Source organism: Balaenoptera physalus (genome assembly GCF_965194825.1).
Source record: "Balaenoptera physalus genome assembly, chromosome: 1".
Taxonomy (NCBI): Eukaryota; Metazoa; Chordata; class Mammalia; order Artiodactyla; family Balaenopteridae; genus Balaenoptera; species Balaenoptera physalus.
Window position 1 is genome coordinate 29,140,749 of NC_138882.1, and position 15,962 is coordinate 29,156,710.

Sequence of the window (15,962 nt, forward strand, 5' to 3'; positions counted from 1 at the left end):
GTAGCAACTTTTACTTCCCTAGAGTTCTGTCAGTTCTTATGGTAGCTATTTTTCACCTAAAGTTCTTTTCGGTGTTATATAGTCTTTTGGTTTTAGCAATCAGAATGTTTGCATTCAGTCCTTTGGAATGATCCTAATTTAAGCACAGAGTTTAATTTTAAATTCTCTGCAACATAAGAACATATACAAAACTAACCCTAACTGGGAACACTAGTGATTACCTATAGTGTTTTACAATGGCCATTTTTACTTTGGTTACAAAGACCCAGTTTCTTAGAATCCCATATTGTTTGTTGCTTCAGGATAAAAAGGAAGTATAGAAATCTCTGGGAAGATATGCGTAAGTATGATTTAATCACCAGTATTGTATCCATTTAGCTTTTCTCCTTATCAGGAATGTTGCCTGTTCTAGGCAGAGAATGCTTTTGAAAATACGATGTTAGCTGCATGCAAGTACTTGTGTCTGCATGCTAGGAGGTAGCCATAAAGCTTACAGCATCTTAATTCAGAACAAATGGCACTTACAGTTTCAGTCTCTTTAGAATCATTAGAGCGGTTGAAAACTGGATATAAAGTATATATTTATGAAGAAAATACCAATAAACCATGGAATTCATAATTCTTATGAAATATATAGTTCTACTGAAGCTGCAATACATTTTAGAATCTGAATTAGAAGATTTGTGGTTCATTTTTTTAGCCAATTCCTGTGATGTTAGGAATATTAAAGGATTTCTGTAAATTATAAAGTATATAAATGTGTGTTTATATAGAAAACACACATATAAGTTACCTGAAATATAAGGTTACCAGAAAAAAATTTTTTTGAATTAGCGGTAAATTGGTTCATCCAAGTTCGCAGTTTAGTTTCACAACATAGGTGTACAGACAGTTTGTTTAGATGTTTAATTTTTTCCCCCATCTGTTCTGTCAGGATTATTGATTGAGCAGTAAGCCACTCCAGGGCATACATAGCCTCCTCATAACTGCTTGCCTTGAGTGCATTGTGTGGCCTGGCGAACAAGCTGAGAAAGGTGTTCCTTCAGCTTCCCAGTAAATCTTAATTGGGAAAAGAATATTGAAATGAATATGTTTTTTGAAAGTACCCACTAGCCAATTATTTACATTGGGAACTTTAATTGATGGTATCATTTTAAAATATATAGTTTATTATTTAATGTCATTCTTTGAAATTAGTAACCATTCAAGAGCTGTTCATGGTGATTTTTTTAAACTCACCTGGGTTTTGATAAGTAGAAGTATCTACATTAAATGTTATCAAATATTAATCAAATATTACCAGAACATTTAATAGTAATTGATAACCTGCTGTGACTTCCTTGAGTCTTAGATTTTATTATATCATAAAGTGAAGCAATCTCTGGCTTCTAGTGGAAACATTGAAACTAAGACTTTTTTCCTAGCGCTTGTGCTCTGTGGGGGTGTTTATTGATATGACCTCTTGTCATTTTTTAACATTTACATTCTTTTAGTGTTCCAAATCCCCACTTGTTCTTTATCTCTGTTTGGGCATTTGTGTTAAATGTGCTTATAAAGTGAAGCTATATCTATGGTTACAGAGGACAGTAGGTGTAGAAGGAAATACTAAATGTCTGCATTCATATTTAAACTTGATTTTAGTTTAAACATTAGTGACATTGATTTCATGGAAAAGAGACACTGGCTTTAGTTTAATTCTTCAGGATAAGTCTTTCAGTGGATTATTTCTTTAGGAGCAGGTTTTGACCTGCATTTATATCTAGATTATATGATAAATTGCATTTTAATGCAGTTGAAATGTAACATCATTGTTGTACCTCTACATTACCAGTTATCCTACTGGTTGGATCAGCCCTCATGATCACCATGAAGTAAATTAGCCTTTTGCTAAGGAAAAAAAAATCGTCAGAGGTAACCAGAAGGAATTGCAACTCTTAGGTTAAAGAATGTAAATTTTATATATTACTAGACTGTGGATTTTAATTTCACTCTGGAATTTCTACATTATTTCAAAGTATTGTATTTTGAAATAATTTAGATATAAGGAGAGAGAAAAGCCGTTGTATGAACAGTGGTAACATGTTTTTTATTATATAGCCACATGTAGAATATTATAATCACTTTTATTTTTATTTCTTGTGTATTTCATCTTCCAGCTGTCTTGAGGTAGGAGTTGAACAGAAATCTTTGTTTTAATTGATAGCAAAGACTCTTAGATAAAGAGGCCTGGCTGAGTTGTTCGGATATTTTCTCCTCAACATTGCCTAGGTTTTACATGTCAGTAAGATAATACATTACGTCAGATTTGTTCAGTACAAAGTAATACAGCAAACAGTTCTAATTGTAGCATTATGTAAGTATATTTCAATTAAAGCTGGTATGTTCAAAAGCAAAACCACATATCTTGAGAATCAGTGTTCGTTTTACAAAGCTAAATAAAATATATTTTATTTTATCAAGCAGATTTTTTTACAATGCAGTTTTATTTTTCAGTTGCTTATTTCTCTTCAAAAATAAAACCATTTTTTTATGTACTCACTTTCCCTTCTGGCTGCAAACCAGGTATTTAAACAAAAATAAAGGATTGCCAGTTTTGCCAGCTGGGGATGAGAACCCGGCTGGTGAAATGTGGGTTCGGGAGGCAGTTAATCCAGCTTTTATGCTTTTTATGGTTTTATGAAAAAAGAGGTTAAAAGCCACATTTGGCTCTTTATTGTACGTACCACTGTTTTGTTGCTGTTGTAGGAATGCAGTAAAAGGTTACTTATATTTAAAAAATTTTGTTATTAGGTAAAATCTTGCATCTATTAGATAAAGGCCTACAAACAGTACATTCTACTAATTGGATGTGGGAGAGATTCAAAAGTCACTGGTATTTAAAAATTATATATACAGCATTTCCTTTAAGTACAGAAGTAGAATTCCTTCCTCTTCAAGTTGTTTCTTGTTTTCTATATGTTCTCACATTACTCATTTCAAACAAGTAGAAATTTTAAATATTTTTGTCTAAAGATAGAAACTAGAATTTATTGTTTTCCCCAAAAACATCTTGTTTAGTTTGTTATTTACAAAAGGGTTTTGGAAAAATGTAGAAACTGGACTTATGTTTATATATTGCCAATGTAGTTTCTAGTTGTCTTTAGCCACAAAACAATGATAAAATTGAATTAATACTAGGGATGTAATGTACAATATGATAAATATGGTTAACATGCTGTACGTTACATATGAAAGTTGTTAAGAGAGTAAACCCTAAGAGTTCTCATCACAAGGAAAAAATTTTTTTCTAATTCTTTAATTCTGTTTCTATATGAGATGATAGATGTTCATTAAACTTATTGTAGTAAACATTTCATGATGTATGTAAGTTAAATCATTATGCTGTACACCTTAAACTTATACAATGCTGTATATCAGGTATCAAGCTGTATGTCAATTATGTCTTGGTAAAACTGGAAGAAAAAAAATCTTTTCATAGCATTTGAAAACACTACTAAATAGATCTTTAGGTAACATAGTTTTTTTTCTTAAAATTACATTCTCCACCTTTAAATACCCTGTCTACCAAAGTGCCTTTCATAGTATTTATAGTAATCATAGTGTAGCTGTCAAAAATATTATGTGCATTTTATGAAATTATTAGTTAAATTTTAAATAAAAGTCACATAGACGTAATCTTCAACAACATACTTAACTCTAAGAAAGTTTAGAACATGAGTACTACTTTGTTCTGTATCAAATTCTCTCTAATGTCATCAATTATAAGATTTTTTTTGATTGATTTATTTCATGTATATGGTTTTCTTGATCTGTTTATCCCAAAGCTAAGAGGATCAGATAAAGTAAGCTTTAAGATTATTCAAATATAGTATCTTAAAATAAAATATTGAAAGATCCAAATAGATAAAGAAAATTCCGTTGGATGAGGAACATATGCAGTAGAAAGGTAAATCAAATTTTACCTTTCTGGGACAAATGGCACGTCATCATGTTTCAGTTTGAACAGGTTGCTGTAACATAGCCTAACTTATACTTGCATATTGTTTCTTACTAAATTTATTTTACATGTAATGTGTTTGGGGAAATAAATTTAAGGTCATATACCCTACAAATATTGAGTCCATAATTTTTATTGTTTGTGTTTACTAGAAATTGTTGTGAGGTACTTAAAGGTTATTACAACCCAAACAGCAAATCTTTATATTCACTCTGTTGCTTAAATATTTCCTGAAAGAGTTTAAACATGTAGGGGCCTCCAAAAGTTTTTATATTTATTTTCATGGTTGTCATGCCCTGGACTCTTCTCTAGTACATTGCATTTGTTTACTCCTATCTTTCACTGTTTGATTTGTAGTAGTTGGTTCTTCTCAGTGCAAGAATGTGGTAGACACATTATGTTCTCTATAATCAGCACAGTTTAGCTCTAAGTTGTTACTTAAAGTCCATGTTAGTGGAACCAGAATGAAAAATTAAGTAGGCCTAAGTGAAAATATGCAAATAGTTTTCATTTGATCCTTAGGGCACTCATATATTCATTTACTTAGAATCTGTTGCAATACCTTTTTTTGGTACCCAGTCATTTCTGGATATATATTGAACATTTCACGTATTTGGTGTGATTTATATCTTTTGTAGGATGCTTCATAATTTAAATGTCAAGATCTCAGAATAGCCTACCTAGGTTATGTAAAAATCTTATGTTTTATAAATAATGCTTTGAAAGCTAACATGTAAAAATTGATCTTTTACTGGTTTCACTTTTAGGTGTTAGAAGATAATGACTATGGCCGAGCCGTGGATTGGTGGGGCCTTGGGGTTGTCATGTATGAAATGATGTGCGGGAGATTACCTTTCTACAACCAGGATCATGAGAAACTTTTTGAACTAATTCTAATGGAAGACATTAAATTTCCTCGAACACTCTCTTCAGATGCAAAATCATTGCTTTCAGGGCTCTTGATAAAGGATCCAAATAAACGGTAAGCCGCAAATAACACACAGTGAGTTACTGATGAATGTGGTTAGGAATTGTGATATGGAAATTAATTCAAATATAACTAACTCCAAGAAGCAATGTATTTGGTGTAGACATCTTCCCACTGAGACACTGACTTATTTTTAACTGCATAATATAGAACATTTAAAAAATTTCCTCAACTCTTTCCTAACTTGGAAATTTTATACAGATTTTACCACATAAAGATTTTGAGAGTTTTATGAACAAACAGTTTCTTAATTGCCATGGTGCTTGCTATTGTGGGGATAGGAGGATCCCTTTTTTCCTTTCAGTCTCTGGGCTTTATATTTCTGCTGATTTACATTATAAAACAGATAGAACTGTCTGTGTACTCTCCTCCCACATGTATGTATGTTAACATATCTAACTACATTTTTTGTTTGTCTTTGAAGATAATTCTTTTCCACGCATGGCTGAAAGGACTAATGGCAAAAATGTCTTTGCATACTTTGTATTTCTATTTTTGTAGCGACAGCTATGACCTGAAGAATCCTACAGCTCTTTGCTTAATGAGCTATGGTATTCATTGTTCATGTTTATATATTTATTTACACATACATTTTATAAGTCATACATGAAATGACTATTAATTTTAAAATGTCCCTTAATATATGTGTTTGTATATACATGTGTATATTCTTTGTTCCAGTAGATATATATGCATATCAGTATGTCTCTGAAAATCTCTTAGACCTTAAGCGTCTTAAGGGTAGGCCATTTCATATATTGTTTAATCTTTTGTAACACCTCACATAATTTTTGTTAATGTTCTGTTTATGGTTGATGCTCAGTATGTATTTGTTGACAGACTGAATTAATGAGTGAAGGAATAAATGAATTTTAAAATGTGGGCTTTGTCTACCATAGAGATGGTTTCCATCGCATACTTCTAGCTTTTAAATTTGTGAGGAACATGATTTTACCTTCAGCAGAAATAAGCAAACATAATAAAAGAGGTACCATCTTTTTGCTTTGTGAAGAACCATTCAAACATGTTTCATAATTCTAGTAACTGAAACCTTACCTTATATTTATAAAGTGATATTGTGTTCTTTGTCAGGGCATTTGCACATCTCTTGTTTCCCTTGCTTTTTAGTAGCCTGTGGAGTAGGTAGGATAGATATTATTCTCATTTCCATTTGATTGAGGAGAAAATAAGGCCCAGGAAGGGTTAACTGATTTATCCTAGTTCTCACAGAAGATTCGTGTAGAACAAGAATAGAAATCAAGTTTATGTGTGCCTATTTGATATTTCTCTTGTATCTTCTTTACAGTGCACCGTTTTCTTAGTTGAGGTTTTAAAATGTATTCCATTTGATGTGATTGTTTCACAACTGTTGTAACAAGTGGTACTTGGCAATAGATAATCTTTATATAGAGCTAGGATTTCAATTTTATCTAGTTGAGTTTTGGATCTAATATTTGCCTTAGATTTCAAGGGCAGTGAATTTTTAACCCATCTTTTTCTGACTCCTTGTGGTTTTCATGTCTATGTCTCATTCATTTTTTTATTGTCATTTCCCACCCTCCACCCACACCCCACCCCCTGGGGATAGCACATAGTAGGTACTTAATGTTGAATACACGTGAGGTAAATTTCTACGATGTTAGTGGCCTGGTATGTAGGACAACTCTTAAAGTTCTGTCTACCCAGAAGTTGATATTGTCTAAAGAGAAGATGTGGTATTTTTAACTATCTGGTATTTCCTTTTAAGGTAGATATGTCAAGCCCCTCCACTGCTACATTAAAATATTGGGAATGCAAGGATGAATCAGATGGATAATCTCTGCTCTAGTTGTTCATAGAATAATGTGGGGCACAAAACATATATTCACAGATGCTCAGGTTAAACTACATACAAATACTTTTGAAATTATTAGCTGTTAAGGGGATTGGAACACTTGAGCTGGTTCATGAAGGAGTTGGAATTTGCAGTGGCTTTCATGAAGAGAATTTTACATGTAAATAACAGCTAGAATTGCAAATGAACATGGCATTTGAGAAGTTCAGCAACTGGAGTGTAGAATATGAGTTGGGTGACATTGGCAGATGAAGCCGATATGTTAGATTGTAAGGACCTTATCTTTCTTAGAAAATATTTAATCTTTATTCAGAAGGGGATGAGAAGCCACTGAATTATTAAAAGTAAGGGATGGTGTAATCAGGTCTGTGTTATGAAAAGGTAACTCAGGAAGCTTTGTCATGGATAGATTAGAACAGTGAAGGGCCAGGGGCAGGTAGGCAGAGTAATTAAGAATACATATGGAATTGTCCAGATAAGACATGGAATCCTTCCTAAAGCAGTTGTAAAGAGTGCTAAATAGAACTTTGTGAATGATTAAATAGAAATGGTGAGGAAGGGGAAGGAGTCAGGATGCCTCTGAGGTTTCCAACTTGGATGACTAGTTTGGAGAATGGAGTTATCATTAACAGAGAAGGAGTACAGGCAAAGGAGGAGGCTTGATGAGGTGGATGTTGATATTAGTTTTGCTACACTGAGCCTGAGGTTTCTATAGAAAACCTAGATGTCAAGCAGGCAGCTGAAAATAGTACCAGTGCTTAATAGAAACACAATAACTGATTTTCTCTGGGTATATATCCAAGAGTGGGATTGCTGGGTCATATGGTAGTTCTATTTTTAGTTTTTTAAGGAACCTCCATACTGTTCTCCATAGTGGCTGTACCAGTTTACATTCCCACCAGCAGTGTAAGAGGATTCCCTTTTCTCCACCTCCTCTCCAGCATTTATTGTTTGTAGATTTTTTGATGATGGCCATTCTGACCGGTGTGAGGTGATACCTCATCATAGTTTTGATTTGCATTTCTCTAATAATTAGTCATGTTGAGCATCTTTTCATGTGTTTGTTGGCCATCTGTATGTCTTCTTTAGAGAAATATCTATTTAGGTCTTCTGCCCATTTTTTCATTGGGTTGTTTGTTTTTTTGATACTGAGCTGCATGAGCTGTTTGTATATTTTGGAGATTAATCCTTTGTCCGTTGCTTCATTTGCAAATATTTTCTCCCATTCTGAGGGTTGTCTTTTCGTTTTGCTTATGGTTTCCTTTGCTGTGCAAAAGATTTTAAGTTTCATTAGGTCCCATTTGTTTATTTTTGTTTTTATTTTCATTACTCTAGGAGGTGGGTCAGAAAAGATCTTGCTGCAATTTATGTCAAGGAGTGTTCTGCCTATGTTTTCCTCTAAGAGTTTTATACTGTCCGTCCTGACATTTAGGTCTTTAATGCATTTTGAGTTTATTTTTGTGTATGGTGTTAGGGAGTGTTCTAATTTCATTCTTTCACATGTAGCTGTCCAGTTTTCCCAGCAAAGATGAACTTATTTGCAAAGCAGAAATAAAGACACAGATTTGGTATCCACAAACTTATGGATACCAAGGGCGCAAGGATGGGGTGGGATGAATTGGGAGATTGGGATTGACATATATACACTACTATGTATAAAAGAGATAACTAATGTGAACCTACTGTATAGCACAGGGAACTCTATTCAATGCTTTGTGTGACCTAAATGGGAAGGAAATCTAAAAAAAGGGGACATATGTGTACGTATAACTGATTCACTTTGCTGTACAGAAGAAACTAACACAACATTGTAAAGCAACTATACTCCAATAAAAATTAATTTAAAAAAAAAGAAACACAAAACTGAATATTTGGATTTGGGATCTGTAGATACCTAGGAGGTAGCTGGAGCCATGAGAATAGTGAAAAGAGTAGAATATAAAAAGAAGGTGGCCTAGGACATAGTCTTGGGAAATGTCAAAATTTAAGAGGTAGAAAGAAGCGAAAGAGCCAACAAAGGACCCTGAAAAGTCTTTGGAAATGTAATCAAAGATAGCACTATAGTATACCTCTTTATTATTCCTATTCAACTATTTTAAATACTGCCTGAATTTCTCTGATACTCTTTACCGAATTGCTATCAGTTCTATCAAAGAGTCAGCTCTCATCTTGCTTTTATTTCTTATTCTTCATTACTTTATGATTATTCTATTAGTATCTCCTTTAGCCTCCTATGCAAATTTTGTAGGAAAAGCATGACCTCATGTTGCATTCAATAACACAAGGAAAATGTGAATTAGATGTTGTTTCTCGTTATGAAGAATCCATAGTAGCTGAGGATTTTAATTTGGCTTTCTGATATGGAAATTTGGTATTCTTAGACAAAAATATCTTAATGTAAATCATATTTTGATATAATTTTGACGTTTTAAATTGTATATTAGGGAGTCATTGACGTTGAAATTTTTGACAGTTTCACACTTTGAAGAAGCTTGTGTTAAAGAATCTCTACCAACTTCTAAAATGGCAGCCTAAGATTATATTCTTAGTCTTTGTATTGCATTCATGGCCGATACTTTAATTTTATATGTATCTGATAAATATAGATTAAATGCTGGCTATGTCCAATGCCAAACTATTGCTAGAGAATTGAGGGATGACATAAAAATGAAAAACTGAAGCTGAATTAAAACCTTTTAATTACAAAAATGATTACGGTTCTCCATTCCAACTCCTACCTCATCCATCATCTCATATATATAATTAAGATTGAAAACAGTATTGAAATAAACAATAACATAAATGTACGAAAATACAATGAACTGCTGATTTTTCTTGTGCATACTACTTTAATGCATACTTTGAAATGTTGAATAATTCTTTTCAGAAGCCTGTGTTTTGGTGTTTCTGCTTTTCTGGCTCCCTAAGCACAAGCTTTAAAACGCTTTTTGGATAATCCAGTACTGAACTCTCCCCTCCAAAGAATTTGCATTCTACCAGGAGAGAGACATATACAACTTGAAATAGAATGAAAAAGAGTGAGGTCAGGGAGTCAAGTGCCGAGTGTTAACTAAATATAGATTTGCCAGTCTGAAAGTTGCAAATATGCATGTAACTATTATGATCTGATCCAATCTAAAAGTTCCATATCAGGAGTGTAGTTTATTCTGTATGAATCTTGAGATAGGAGACCTAGATAGTGGGAACTATGGGATCATCACTACAGATATTCAGATATCAGCTAATTGTTTTGTTTTCCATTCTGATAATGTGTCAGAGGATCCTGGATTCTTCCCAGTCGTGTATTTCTTATACCTAATAATAACCAGAATTCATTAAAATTGTATAATTGTTTGTTTTCTATGGGCTATTTGCGTTTCTTCCTACTCAGTGTTGTGTTGGGAGTTGAAATGTACCAGCTTAGAATAACCAATTGTTAAATTTAAAAAATTTTGTGAGCTGGTTGTTGAATACAGTCATTATTAAAAATTAAATTATATAAGCTTACAGTTAAATCAGGAACATTAAAATCACGGGTAAAAAATACTCAAAACTCATCACTCTTTAATAATGTTGTTAAATTTTACTCTTATCTATGCTTTTGAGGTTACTTATCTATTTTGCTTATATATTTTGAGGTTAGAAATACTATATAATGTTTTACTTCCACACATCTTGTATCAGTAAAAATAATAATATATATAAAATGCATTATATTGTATATACATAATTTCCCTCAGAGAGCTTATTGTTAAGCATTTACCAGCACACATCATTCCTAACGATGAGTAAAATCAAATAAAACTTGCTGTATCAAATTCAGATTTAAATAGATTTCCTTTCTTTTCCTCTTTTCTTTCCCTGTCCTTTCTTTTTTTCTCTTTTTCCTCTTTCCCTCCCACCTTACTTCCTTCTCTGTTTTTTCTGTTTCTCTCATCCTTTCTTCATAGTGACTAGTAGGCACTATATGAAACTGAGAAAGCTAGAAAGCACCTGAATTTCAGATTGTGTCAGGTATCAGTTGAATAACAGTACCTTCAAAGATGGGGTGGGAGTATTTTAAAATTTTTAATTTATATTGAAACTTGAATAGCATATTACATTGCAGTGATATTTCATAGATTAAATTTATCATTTCTGTGAAAATTCATTTGAGATATGAAAATAGTCCATGAGTTTCTGTCTGTTAGCAATGCACTCCAAATTGTTTTTTCTAAGTAATTATCTAGTCTTTTCAGAATTTATGTTAACAAGGGTGCATTTTGACTAAAGTCGTTCTAAAATAAATTTGGTTTATAGAATTGACAGTAGCTACCATTGATTGTGCTAGGTACTCAATGTTATTTCTAACCCTTGCAATAATCCTCCAGGCTGGTATTATTAATCCCAGTATACAGATGAGAAAACTGAGATTAAGCAACTTTTTTATTGTCATACACCTCATAAATTTCTGAGCCGGTTGCCTGTTTGAGGTTTGTCTCCAAAGCCTATGCTCTTTTCAAATACCATACTGTCCTGAGGCTAGTTCTTATTAATAGCATATTAGGAAAATTAGATCTTACAACAAAAGCTTTTTATTTTTATGGCTATTTATCACAAGAACTATTTACACACAGAAAATTACATTTCACAAAAACTTTGTAGTTATGCATTCAGCTTACGTAAACGTTTTATACTCATTTAATTTTATTTCTGTCCTCACAGCCTTGGTGGAGGACCAGATGATGCAAAAGAAATTATGAGACACAGTTTCTTTTCTGGAGTAAACTGGCAAGATGTGTATGATAAAAAGGTAGGTTATCTTCATGGCATAGTGTTTATATATTTTGGTTAAAATGAATTTACAGCAAAAAAATTTTTAAGTGAATAAAAGTTAATGATGTAATTATATTTTTCATTTTTACTCAGTCATTTAATTGAATATAGGACTTCTTAGCACAAAATTTTCTCGATAGTTTTGACTCCCAAAATGCATTTTGAAATTTTATTCAATGTGATCAAACAATTTTCCTTTTTTATCACAATAATTTGTTAGTTTGCTTCTCATCATTTCCTTAATTCATAAAAAATAAAGGCACCAATGTTATGTTATTCTTCAGGAAAACTAACTAGCAAAACAATCATAATTTTAAAACTTTGTCTCTATGCCTTTCATTTTAAAGTGAACTCTTCATATTTATTTATACAATTTCTTATTTTAAAAGGAATTTAAAGCAATTTAGTTTTAATATTTAACAAAGTAATAAATGTATTTGTCTTCTTTGGAACATCTCTGTTATTTGAAACAGAACTTAAAGACCCAGAGAATGGATGCTACAAATTATATGATTTTATTTTTACTGTAATCTGCTTAGTACTTGTTTTTAATACTGCAGCGTTTACTTAAGTTTAGGAACAGGAAATTATTGTGTTTGTTCTATCTTTAAAATTTTTTTAATTTTATTTTTACTACTTCAGATATTGTTAGTATAGACACTGATTTTTATATTTTGATTTTCAAATGCTCATATAAAAATTTTACTATGCAATTTTTATGTAGTTCAGCATTTGCTTAGAATCTTTATCTAGTCATTTTGTGTAGTTAGTCCTTCCATTTCAATTTATTCCAGGTTTCCATATTTTTCTCTAAAACATATATCAGTCAACATTTATGTAGTGTCTATTTTGTGCCAAATATTCTTCTCTATTAATTCCTAAAGATAGAATGATATCATATGAGTTATGAGGAAGTGAGACAAGTACTTCATTTTTGTATTATGTTACAGTAATAGGGAGTATGGTGATTTTGTAAGCATTTCCTGTAACTAGGTGTTTAAAATAGTTGCACCATGTTACGATACCTCTACTCAAACTTCACTTCAATTAAACTTACATCTCTTCAGCTCGGTGCTTTGTGACCACCTAGCGGGGTGGGATAGGGAGGGTGGGAGGGAGATGCAAGAGAGAGGAGATATGGGGATATATGTGTATGTATAGCTGATTCACTTTGTTATAGAGCAGAAACTAGCACACCATTGTGAAGTAATTATGCTCCAATAAAGATGTTAAAAAAAAAAAAACTTCTGAGTTTCTACCATGTATAAAGCACTGAGGTAAGTATTGGATCCTTCTCAAATCTTATGAGAAGCTTGTGACCATTCTTAAGTTTCCTCAGTGTTTATTAACTTCATGTAGACAGGTATACATCCACTTTATAACACTGATGATATTCTTTATGAGTTGCATCCATATATAGCCCCTAATGCACTATGTACTGTTTATCATGTCAGTGCAATATAAAAGAACCTGAAATTGGGAGACTGGGATTGACATATATACACTAATATGTATAAAATAGATAACTAATAAGAACCTGCTGTATAAAAAAATAAATAAAATTAAATTAAAAGAAAAAGAACCTGAAAAAGAAATCTGAAAAGTATCAAGATCTTGGCATGCCTCCTAGAAATAATATATGGTCAGAGGTTTTCTTTGGCAGACAAAGTTATAAGCCACAACTAAATATTCCTTTGATATACCCTGTCCAAGGAGGATTCCACCACAACCACCAACAACAAAATATGACAGAAAGAAAAATTTCTTTAAGAGACAAATGTGGAGCACCAGTATGACACTGCTAACCTTAAAGAAGGGGCAAAACATGGACTTTCTTCAGTCCTATTCAGAGAGTAAGATATGCTACAAAGATTTCGTCATCAGCATGCAGCTTTTCATGTTAAATTGTAGTTTGGCATCACCTAGAGAACGCTCTGAGAACCCACTTAGCACACAGTGAAGAAGCAAGGCTTATCCTGTCACTGTTCCACTGGGCTCAACATGCCCAGAGCGAAGGTACTATTAAGATGTCTACCCAGGCAGCTCCCTTGTGGTGAATGGAACTGGAGAAGCCAGCAAGTAGGGTAGGAGAAGGAGCTGCCAAAGCACAGCTTTGGATGATATGTGTGAAGAAATGAGTTTAAATTGTTAGTATGTTGATAAAAATAGTTGCTACTTAATTTGAGCAAAGATGTTAACTATCTTGCATAAAGAAGCGCAACCACAAAAATCACAAAGTTTCTACACTCATTTACGCCTGCTACAGGTTTACTCTGGGGGTGTGGGTAGTATACTGGATGTCAGATAAGGTACTAATGTTTTCAGCCATCTTCACACACCTGAAGAAGAACAGCGTCATAGCAGCATGCTTAAATTTTGAGACTCCTTCTAAAAGGATGTGAAAATACGATTGGTTTTATTTGGGTTTGTATTGTATCACTAACAAACAAGGAATTAATTATAGGAATGCTAATGCCAGTAGCTATTTTAATGAATTCATTTGTAATTCTAGTGTTTTCAAACGTTTTTAAGGGGTCCTATGTCTTTAAAACACGTAACTTATTCATAAAAGGTTAATTCATCTCTAAGATCAGGTATTTTTTTATTACAGTTGTACTAATGTGCTTTGGGACATTTATGACTTTTATAGATTTATTACATGATTTTTGGCCATTTTTCTATATATTGTGGCAAACCTAGAGATGAAGGCACATGTAAAGATCCTGGTATCTTTAGGGGAAAGCTAAATCTCTTCCTAGGCAAAGTTAAAAGTGAATTAATCTTAATGACAAGTATCATGATGTACCACTCTAAAGAACTTGATACTGGAAGGTGGAAATACTCATCCTGGATCTGCTTCTTCCCTCTTGTGTGGAAATGGACAAGTTGTTTTACTCCCACATAAAATTATGATCTTTGAAGTATCTTCAAGCTTTAGGATTCTCTGGTAGGATATTTTATAATATGAATTTATCTAGTTAAATTTCTATATAAGATTTATACTCAGTTTGTCAACATCTACAAAAAAGTCTGCTGGGATTTTCTGTGAGATTATGTTCAATTTATAGAAAAATTTGGGAAGAATTGGCATTTGAACATGCTATACGTCTCCATTTATTTAGGTCTTCTTTAATTACTCTCAGTAATATTTCATAATTTTCAGTGTTTAGTTCTTACCCATATTTTGTTAAATTTATCTATAAGTATTTCATGTCTTCTGATGTGGATGGTATTTTTAAATTTCATTTCCATATTGTTTGCTACCAGTAGAAATAGGATTGATTTTTGTATATTGACCTTGTATGCTACAAGCTATTAGTTTTAGTAGCTTTTTTTGTACGTGACTTAGGGTTATCTAAATAGGAGAGCATCTCTTCTATAAATAAAAAGTTTTACTTCATTTTCAATCTTCACATATTTTATTTATTTATTTTGCCTTATTATATTGGGTAGGACCTTTCTACAAAGTGGAATAGAAATGATGAGAGTTGACATCCTGGCTTTGTTTCTAATCTTAGGGAGAAAACATTTTTTACCATCAAATATGACGTTAATCACATCTAGCGCTGAAACCTTCATTACTAAACGTCATTCTCCAGTAAAAAGAACCAAGGTTATTTGGAGAAGTAGTTGATCCCACAGCTGGGATGGGGAAAATGAAAGAAGAGCCCAAGGAATTCTGTGGTACCAGAAAATAAAAAAACAAAGGTAGATGGAAAAAGGTGCATGTTTGTAGGACACAGGAGCCAACCTTAAATAATTCCCAGTGGTGAAAGCTGGAACAATTTCAGTAGCAAAACAAATATTGTATATGACCAAAAATATAAGATACATATCCATGAGTCTATACTGCAGAAATTAATGATTGAACAAATAGATAAAATATTGAGAAGAGACATGTCTTCATTATAGGTGAATTCCAGTTAATAAATGTAGAAGGAATCAGGGAAATAGAAAATTACCATTAAAACACCAGAATAAAAATTGCTGTATGCAAGATTCACCAATGAATGTTAAAATTAGTGGGCAAAAGTTTAAGAAGGAGGATATTTGCATAGTGTCAACGTATCTTTCCCCAAATACTTATTTACAAAGATTAAAAGAGTAATTTTACAGTAAAAAGCCCTGGCAAACAGTCTTAAACCAAGTGATCAAGATTAATATCACCAGTAATAAGACACTGAAATCATTATAACCCATGATATGATGCCCTGAGAAGGCTGTATCACTTTTGTACTATTTTTCCTCAAAATGCATAACCTCAGTATAATCATGAGAAAACCTAAGAAACCCTCAAAAGTGTCAGCTTCATGAAAGGCAAGGAATGA

General features: G+C 32.5%; 1 protein-coding gene across 6 annotated transcripts in view; it reads left to right on the plus strand.

Moving 5' to 3' along the window:
• Window positions 1–15,962, plus strand: part of AKT3 (AKT serine/threonine kinase 3) — a 392,413-nt gene that overhangs the window by 300,462 nt on the left and 75,989 nt on the right. For all 6 annotated transcript variants that reach the window (XM_082470477.1, XM_082470480.1, XM_082470479.1 and 3 more), the window contains 2 exons: window positions 4,765–4,979; window positions 11,524–11,611. In XM_082470477.1, the coding sequence (XP_082326603.1) occupies window positions 4,765–4,979; window positions 11,524–11,611 (303 nt within the window). The remainder of the gene's footprint in view (window positions 1–4,764; window positions 4,980–11,523; window positions 11,612–15,962) is intronic.